This window comes from Puntigrus tetrazona, chromosome 7 (genome assembly GCF_018831695.1).
Source record: "Puntigrus tetrazona isolate hp1 chromosome 7, ASM1883169v1, whole genome shotgun sequence".
Classification (NCBI taxonomy): domain Eukaryota; kingdom Metazoa; phylum Chordata; class Actinopteri; order Cypriniformes; family Cyprinidae; genus Puntigrus; species Puntigrus tetrazona.
Window position 1 is genome coordinate 19,053,061 of NC_056705.1, and position 9,288 is coordinate 19,062,348.

General features: G+C 37.1%; 1 protein-coding gene and 1 long non-coding RNA gene across 2 annotated transcripts; one reads left to right on the forward strand and one right to left on the reverse strand.

Moving 5' to 3' along the window:
* Positions 1 to 725: 725 nt before the first annotated feature.
* On the reverse strand, positions 726 to 8,753 carry LOC122348203 (anoctamin-9-like). The gene is made up of 24 exons (XM_043243490.1): positions 8,587 to 8,753; positions 7,199 to 7,255; positions 6,735 to 6,866; positions 6,259 to 6,404; positions 6,109 to 6,158; positions 5,770 to 5,828; positions 5,575 to 5,660; positions 5,358 to 5,492; positions 5,127 to 5,220; positions 4,652 to 4,712; positions 4,479 to 4,561; positions 4,287 to 4,391; positions 4,045 to 4,209; positions 3,935 to 3,971; positions 3,735 to 3,846; positions 3,593 to 3,650; positions 3,347 to 3,444; positions 2,621 to 2,817; positions 2,344 to 2,496; positions 2,105 to 2,252; positions 1,912 to 2,025; positions 1,719 to 1,812; positions 1,508 to 1,620; positions 726 to 1,399 (listed from the first exon to the last, which is right to left on the reverse strand). Exons 1-24 carry the CDS (start codon positions 8,605 to 8,607, stop codon positions 1,357 to 1,359), a joined length of 2,361 nt encoding a protein of 786 aa, XP_043099425.1. The 5' UTR covers positions 8,608 to 8,753; the 3' UTR covers positions 726 to 1,356.
* Positions 8,754 to 8,820: 67 nt separating this feature from the next.
* On the forward strand, positions 8,821 to 9,283 carry LOC122348217. Its single transcript, XR_006251280.1, has 2 exons — positions 8,821 to 8,941; positions 9,066 to 9,283. It is a non-coding gene; the product is annotated as an uncharacterized LOC122348217 (long non-coding RNA).
* The last annotated feature ends 5 nt before the right edge of the window (positions 9,284 to 9,288 follow it).

Sequence of the window (9,288 nt, forward strand, 5' to 3'; positions counted from 1 at the left end):
AAACAGACCTCTCTTTAATATAGAGACAGAATTGTAAAGCGCTGACAAACAGCTTTGGCCTGACTTTACTCGGAGAGTTCAGTGGATGAAGACAGGGAGGGAACAGAGAGATGTTTGTTTTTAAAAAATCTTCTGCCCGGCATTTTCTTAACAGAGGGAAATTCTCAAAGGCAGAAGTAAAATCCAAGGCAGTTTATCCGCAAGAGGAAAATGGTAATTAAAAAGGAAGATTAAGACCTTTAATGCCTCTAAAATTACAAAGGCGCTCCACATTTTATGCATATCTGGTTTGAGTGGTATGAGCCAAGTATATTTGGCTGAACAGAAAAGCCCAACGCAGCCACAGAAAAATGCACACATGAAATTACTCAATCCCCATGTGTGACCCAGCAACACTAAGAGAAGGCAGAAGTTAAAAAAAGAGTGACTGCACAAGCTCTGCAACAAGATAAGACATAAAAAGTTTGTTTTATTGATATTTTTGGAAGTTTTATGGATATTTTAATTTAATTTTATTATTATTTCTACTATAAAATAGTTTCTAAATTAAGGGGAAGCAGCCTAATGTAGCTTATCTTATCTTGAGCAACTGACAGAATAAAACTAAATACACTGGACTGAACTATGCCTTTGTGCAATACAAGTAATAATTCTTCATCTGAAGCAACTCAGCAGTGACACCTTCAGGAGGAAAAAATGTTGACAGTTTTATTTTAACGGCCAACATTTATTTCACCCCATTATTTCATTCCTGGAACACAATTAATGAAGATATCAATAAGACAATATAAAAAAAACAGCAAAATATATTTATATTTAATGAAAAAAAAAAAAAAAAACATGAACAGCATCGTAAAGAGCATGTCACATACTGGCATAACTTCCTGTATTTTTCTTTTACGTCACATTCAGGTCTTTGGATTTACATAAAAAGTCAGTGAAACCAAAGACTATTTGAGGAAAACACCAAAATATATTAATATATCCTGTTAAAATAGTCTTCTAGGCAACATAAATGATCTTAAATATGATGTTTTTGGCAGCAAAATTAACTTTTTAGGCTTGTTTCATACTAAATAAACTAAAATGCATCCACTGTTTGATTTGTACATTTTCACAGTTTTTTAAAAAGGCAAATTTTCTTTCCTTGCTCAGGAACAATTTATGATACAACCAAAAAATACGTGGCGTATCCCTCCGAAGCAGCGCAAATACGACTCCTGACCGTGAGGGAAAACTGTAAACTGCTCCAATGATGGCTCTAAAAGTGGTGAAGAGATACATCTCGTGGATACAGATGAGACAGTGATCTCAAACACAGAAATCTTCCTTGTTGAGTTTTTCAAATCTCAACATTCACACCTCAGTGCATCTGCTGTTATACACTGCATTTGCTTCCCTGTTAGACACAGAAAGAAACAGTTAATACACATCACAGATTAGTATTATCATTATTCTTTGCTGTGTCATCAAACTGGACTTCTCAGTCGTACTCGAGTACACTTACTCAAGTTCCGTTTTCAGTCTTCTCAGTTTGTCCTCTAGCCTGTCGTTCTTTACTCTGATAGGATTGTCGGGTATAAACCAGGCTGCAATAAACTTGCACATCACCACTACATGCTGAGCAGAGAGAGAAGCAAAGCAGACGTTTAACCAAAAATGGTAATGCGCGTTAAAAAAGACATGCATATTCAGTTGAATAGCTCTAGTATTTGTACCTCGAACAGAATAACAAAGGCAAAGCGAAGTGCCAGAATGAGCCAGAACTGAGAGGTGAGACTCTGGTCTTCATCACTGCGGTAGTCTTTGTAACTGTAAAATACACAATATGCATTCAGTTGGAAAAATTAAGTATTTCCCTAATTAGCCTGTATCAATAAACCAACAGTTCATCTGGAAAATAAGTGTCACCTGCACTGCGTAATATTATATCCTTTCTCTATCAAGTACATGAAGTCTTTTTTGACGTTCGGATTGGACATGAATGCTGTTGCCAGAGTGTTGTTGATATATCCCGTCATACAGCTGTGAGACAAAATAAATGTACTCGTTAACAGGGGAAAATGCTTAAAGAAATACACAAACAAACTTTTTTCCTACTCACTCCAGACTTGTACTTTGGCTGGTAGCACAAGGTCCGTAATGGTACCGGTACACCAGACGGGGTATGAAGTCAGAGGAAATCCCAATCACTAGGCCATTAGCAATGACAGCCATCACCCCAACAGCTTCTAATATTCTAGTCCACACACCTGCCAGAGGATAATAAACGACACATTGTGTTTACTTGATGCTGAAAACTGACACGCATGCATCATCAACACAAATACAGCAGCCATTTACCGATGTCATTCGTCTTTTTGGGCACTAGGCGGCGCTCAAGGCTGACCATCTTGATGGCATCCAGTCTGATCTCAAATATATTATTGATAAGGGCCAGCAAGGGAGCCAGAGGAAACGCAGCCACAAAGATGGTTGTGAAACTGAACTGAAGAACTAATGACATAGAGAACAGTACATGTTAGTGGAAGAATAAAGCATGTGGCTTTGTGTTATCAGTAATTCAGTAGCAGTGTAAATCTAGTTGTGCTCAAAAGAGGTAACAGAGGAAGATACAAACCCATTTCCAGAAACTCATTGAACAAGCTGAAAGCATTAACGTCAGTCAGGTCGTAGTTTTCCATCCAGTTACGAAGCTTGCAGAGGTCACATGGTTCAAAAATGCCCTCCTCTTCTCGACATGCCTTCCGGTAACAGTTACCACACTTTCTGCGCATCGTCTTGGCTTTTGTTCGCTTAAAACACAGCTTTAACCAGCTGAGGCCGCCGACAAAGAAAAAGAAGCAGAGACAGAAAATAAGACAAATACAAAAAGTCCAATAAATACAGTATTTTTTTTTTTTTTTATCTGGAATTACATAAAGATTTTATCTTACATTACATCACATTTATATCATATAAATCAAATGTAGGATAGTGCAAGTTAATGTTAGATACCTTTTTTGCTTTTGTTTTTAAATTGTGTAATAAAAAAATAGATAGAATACAAAAAGATTAGAGAAGAGTTTTTGTTTGTTTGTTTTTAGAAAATAAGCAGTAAGTAAATTAAGTCTAAAGAGGGAAAAGGTTTTCTTTTTTTATAAAAGAGAGCGGAAGAGTTTTCCTTCTTTAGCTGATACTTGAAGATTGAGTCGGGCAGGTCATTCCAGCAAGAGGGAAAATTTTCATTTTAAAGTATGTGAAAGTGATTTTGTGCCTCTTTGTGATACCACAACTTGTGGAACACAAGCGTCTTTTTTGTGTGTGTGTAATTTCAGATTAATCCAGCATTTTAAAAAACACTTACGGCACTGTGAACTCAAATATGTTGTTGATCGTTTGTTTGAGCACCAGAATAACGGCCATCTGGATGAAGAGATCTGTAAGGCAGCCACTTGGATGACACTTAAAAAAAAAATTATAATAATGTTTTTTTTTTTTTTTTGCAATTAGATTTCAAGATTAGAATCACGCTTTGAAAAAAAGTGTCTGAATAACTAAATATGCATTTCTCAATATTAACATAATATAAAATAACACTGGCTTGCCGTACCTCTTCTAGTCTCCATTTCCCTGCGATTCGAACATAATTTCCTGGATAGCCATTGATCCTAAGTACAGCATAAAGAGACTCTTTAAGTTGCCTGCCGCAAGAGAAAACAACCACAAAAGCAAACGCACATAAGCACACTTACCTTCCTAGAAAGAAGGCCACATAAAACAGAGATGAGAAGAGAGTGAAGAATTGAAACGTGAACATCTTGACTGTGAAGTACTTCTCTGTGGCTGCAAAAGAACGTGGCTTTTCTGCAAATAAACAGGTATTACATTTTGGTACGGGCAGTTAGTCAGTCAGTTTATTAACGTAATCAATTTATTTCCTAACAATACCCACCAAACTCGCATAGTTTAAAGGCCACAATTTTGTTGACCTAAAAAGAAAAGAATCTATTATTTCTTATTTAATGCAATGTCTCTCTGGACAGTTTATCTAGCCGTACCTACCCGAGTCATAACCTGAATGGTAATGTAGTGCAGCACTGCTCCAGATAACATGGCTATTGTGGTGGAATGGTCACGCAGAAAATGCCACTTGCTTTGGGACAACAATATCGCAGTTAAAACACGGCAGATGACCAGAGCGTGCGTCAGACCTATGATCACCACCAGCTGAACACAATGAAGATAAATTATTGCCTGTGAAGTTATTTGTTTGTATGTGCGAGCAGTAAGTGAACGTCTCTCACCACTAACGTGACCAAAAGAAGCACCACGATGCTGCGCAGGTAGGAATGCGTAAACTCTTTTGGCTTACACTTGGGGTTATTTACGATCTCCAAAATCAATTCTTCCTGTGCACAGATGTTATTTGGCTCCGTTAGAAGACGCGCATTAAACAGGGTAAAAGTAATGATGAGGAAAAGAGTAATAACCCTTACCTCCTCCTCGCACCAGTCAAACACTTTCCACTTTGACACATACAGAGCTCGGTGTCTCTTCCACAGCTCCAAGAACAGGGTTGCTATTCAAAAAAAACGTCACAGTACTTCAGCATCTATGTCATTTCACGTAGAAATATGGATTTGATTTTTGCCGAATGCCAAAAACTCACCCCAAATTGCCATGAACATGGCAAAAGCCACTGTCCCTTCATTGTCAAATAACTGGCTCACCTGTGTTTAAGCATTTACTTTGTTAACACAACCAGCCAAGAACACACAAAGAAGCACTTGCAGATAAGGGTGCAATTTATTGAATACACTCTATTAAAAAAATTAAAAAAAAAAAAAATTATATATATATATATATATATATATATATATATATATATATATATATATATATATATATATATATATATATGTTTTAAATTGCAATATTATCTCAGTATTGGAGTTTCAACAGTATTTTTGATCATATAAATGCATACTTTGTGACCATAAGAGACTTCTTTCAAAACTTTCAAAACTTTTATCAATCATCAATCTTGATAGTATGCAATAAAATTCAGCAATGTGCTTTACAACAGATAGTAGTGTTGAAAAGTGCTGAATTATAATGAAACATTGACTTGTTTACTCACTGACCTTGGCGTATGTACAGGTGTCAGACAGGTTCCACACGCTGCATCTTATGTCACATCTTGGACACATGATGATGTCGGAGCCACAGACGTCCTGACTGGAACGCGCAGACAATACACAGACACCAACAGCAATTTAGAGATGATTCAATCAGATTAGTCTGACTGAATCTGATCTGTCATTGCCTCTACACCTCAACACTCACGTGAATGCGTTTGCTGTAAATGTACTCACATGAGTGGACTTGTATTGAAGAAGGCAAGGCCGTATAAGAACACAACGATGCCAATAACAGCTGCAGGGACGAGCATGCGTGTGTACCAGCCCAGCCACAGGTAATACAGCGCCACTTTCTCCCCAAAATAGTCCCTACAAGTTATGCGCATACACATAGCGTAAAAAAAATATACGATTAAGAAACGGAGAACAAAATAAAACAAGGAGAGCTTACTTAATATCAGTGACAGGCTGCTGAAAAAGCTTCATTACTGCCAACCAGCTCGCCCACTTCTTCCTTAGTTTTTTCTGCTCTTTTTTCTGAAAAGACAAGTCAGCAATGTTTAAAGCAACCTTTTAGAATAAAAAAAGCTCAGATAGTTGTTTTATTATTTGCTTGACTACAGTGTGAATGAATAAGGGCTTTTACCTCATGCAGACAGAAGATGGACTCAAAAGCACCCTGACACAACAGGTCTCTAAGGCCCTCTAACAGAGTATAATAGGTAGAGATAATATTAGACAGACTCGGCTCTTTTTAATATTTATGAAAACAAAGTAAAAAAATGAATGGGTGTTTGCTTTACTATGCAACGCCTATAACCTTAAGCAAATGTAAGCACATTTAGATTCAAATGATTTTATGTTATGTATGTATGTTAACTATCAAAAGTAGTGCAAGTTCTTAGTTTCTGTTTCAGAATGAGATCAAATTGGAGAAACTGAGGAAATTAAAGTGAAAATGAAAGACAGAGAGAGGAAAATGTACCTCCTGATCCTATAAAGGTATTGTTCAAGACAAAGTGGACGATCCTGATTCTATGGAACAGAAATAGAAACTCATAACAAAAGCTTTGAATGGAGCAACAGATTTTAAATGCATTTTAAGCAAAGTGTGGATGATTACTGTGCCCCTCACCTGGTGCACAATGAGACAGACAAATCACACGTTAGCTCTCCGCTCCAGTTACAGGCATCAGACACCTTTAGTAAGTACTTGTACTTTGTAAAAATCTCCTCAGGTGCACAGACGCCAAAGAACACCTTTCCAGCGTGATCGATTCTCTGTTCGGCAGAAATGAGAGCCTTACGTAAGACTTAACTTTAACTGAAAGACACAATACCACACTCTTCAAAAAGGTGCTTCATGATGCCACAGAAGAACCTTTTTGTCTAAGTGGCTCCATAAAGAACCTTTACCATCTGAAAAACCTTTCTGTTTCACAAAAGGTTCTTTGTTGCAAAAGAAGGTTCTTCAGATTCTAAAAAAGATAACAAAGATATGGTTCTTTAAAGAACCTTTGTCTGAATGTTTTTTTTTGTGGATCCTCTTTGGCATTGCTGTGAAGAACCTTTTAAGCACTTTTATTTGCGTGCGATGGTGATATAACATACAGTCACTTTAATGTTCTTCTGTTTCAGTTCACAGATAAAAGCGTCCTGCTTCTTGAAGATTTGGTTTTCCATGTCCTCCACTTTATCAGCCACCAGGACATAGTCATATGATCGAGGAAGATACAAGTTGCGCTGAATGAAACATAAGCAGAAACCACTAGATTAAGACAGGAAAAAAAACTAATCGCATGATATTTTTCAGTACATGTTGTACGTGATGTTTGAATGTTATTGCCGACTGTTGGTTTTGTTTCGGTATTTGTGCTTGTGACTGTCACTGGGTTATGCAAGGCAAGTGGTGATGTGAATGTGTCATTATGACCATAGTGTGGTAATTTCCTCATCTGCTTTGGATCTGTACTTATCATAACCGAACGTGTCTCATGTAGACACGTCGCTGTGGTATTGAAGCTAGTTGGTCAACAAATGCAGAAAAACAAACGTTGCACGGTTTCTTTTCAGACCTGTGATGGAAGTAAAGGCTCATTCCCATTGTCCAGCTCATGCAGGGCCACATCTTCCTGCAATACACAGGAATGACAAGGATCAGTAAGAACACTTTATAACATATAATAAACACAGTAAAGGTCTGCGTAAGCCTTACAGGTGTAAGTGCAGAGATGGGGCGGTGGAGGGATTCTGGGAAATTATCTTGTTGATCGATGATTAGATGCTGATCTTTTTTAAATTAGGTTAATTATCTGAACATGCTCCTCCTGAACTTTAGTTATGAAACATTTTTAAAATATTAAAAACAATCTCCTCAGTCTGAATCAGAATTCTTGTTCTGCTGGTATTGTCCCTCATGTATTGTGGACAGCAGAGGACTTCTGTAAGCGCTTAAAATTAATCAACCCAATCTCGTACATTTACATAATGTAAAAAGGAAAAAGTGCATAATGCAAACTAACATTTGTTTGTTTAGCCACCTTATCTCAATTGAAATGTAAATGTCTAACCCATCCTCATGCAAGTGACAGTGACAGATGGACAGTAATACTTAATGAGTAACCTTTATACTATAAAACTGACCATATAATTACTGTGGGATTTCTTCTCACGTTGTTATTCTAACAGTATAATTCATAATTACACTTAAAAAAAAATGTATTAGTATAAATTAATTTTCCTAGCTGTGTCAGATTTTTGCATCCAAGTATATCTGGACTTTAGTGGAGCTTATTAACAGTCTTGTGAAAAAAACAGGAGGGGAATTATGTTATAGGATTATACATACCATTTATATCGGACATGAAACAAAGCATCCAAGGAAAAAAAAAATGCAATTTGTGGTTAAGCTTTATTTCTTCTTCCTGTTCTATATTTTACTTTCTGTTTGACAGAAGCTACTACTGCTGGTATGAATACAGGTCTAAACATGCCTTTGGGTAACCTTTTATAGAACTACAATTGTCTGAATCTGTGTCAGAAGGACAGAAACACAGAGGAATCATTAAGAACGTGGATTTTGAACCTCCCTACTTTGAACAGTGCTCTGCGATATACCGTTTCTGTAAGGTCCTCTAAATTTATTGTGGAACAGATTGATTCAGTAAGATTAGACAGTGATGTTCATTACATGCTGAGTGCAGAAGAAACTGCTACTACTCTTGTCTACTGAAATGTACATATTTAAGGGTATAAACTACTGTACAGATTTTTCTTTTATTCTAAACAGCTCTAACTATTTAGTCTGAAAGCAGCATTGCTCTTTTCTCTTCACATGAGCGATCAAAAGTCTCGCATTTAACAACTCAATGTACAAACACTTCACTTCAAAATCAATCAGAGACAGGCCTTTACCTATGCTCTCTCTCTCTCACACACACACACACACACACACACAATGTACCTCTCGATCAGTGAAGAACATCCTCAACAAAGTTCCCAAAGCAGATCAGTTAAGTAAGCTATAGGCAGACTGTCTCTTCTTTCTCCTCACATAGCCGAGGACCAGCTCCAACTAATGCGAGAAATTAAAACTAGCTGAGAGCGATCGAAAGCAGCGTGAACTTCCGCATTTACATTTTTAAGAGATCCGCAAGCTCGACGGTATGCTTGTGCCATTTACCTTTACAGGTGAGACCACGTACGTCATCTTTCTGCTGAAGGGCGGGGCTGAGGAGTCTTCAGTGTCGATGCACACAGTATTACCCACAACTACAGACCGAAACTCAACTCCTTCTCACATATGAATGTGCCGTGAGGTCAGTTATCACTCCTATGTATTTCCAAAGCAGAACAATGAAGACGACAATCTTCTCCTTAAAATATTTTAAATCAGTATTTTATTGTATCTTAGCGATCATGTAATTTCCTTGACTTTTCCAGGTCTGTGGATTATACATCTATAATTTGGTTGAGCAGAAAAATGGAAACCCTTTTTTCCCATCTCCATACAATAAGCCATTGATTATTTTTTTTTTTTTTAAGTAGGAAGTTATTATTGGCGAACTCACTGCCAATGGACGTTATAGCCTTGCTTCTGTACCAAAAGAAGAATCCCTCTTCTAATTTGCATTGATCATGAACAATCAACATGTGGCCATGCAAA

Bases quoted from the DNA above. Each gene is read 5' to 3' on its own strand.
- LOC122348203 (XM_043243490.1), bottom strand. From the start codon at position 8,607: ATGTTCTTCACTGATCGAGAG. The intron at 4,210-4,286 runs GTGAGAGACGTT...CATTGTGTTCAG, and splicing joins TTCTTTTGGTCACGTTAGTG to CTGGTGGTGATCATAGGTCT. The intron at 1,813-1,911 runs GTGACACTTATT...TGTATTTTACAG, and splicing joins TATAATATTACGCAGTGCAG to TTACAAAGACTACCGCAGTG.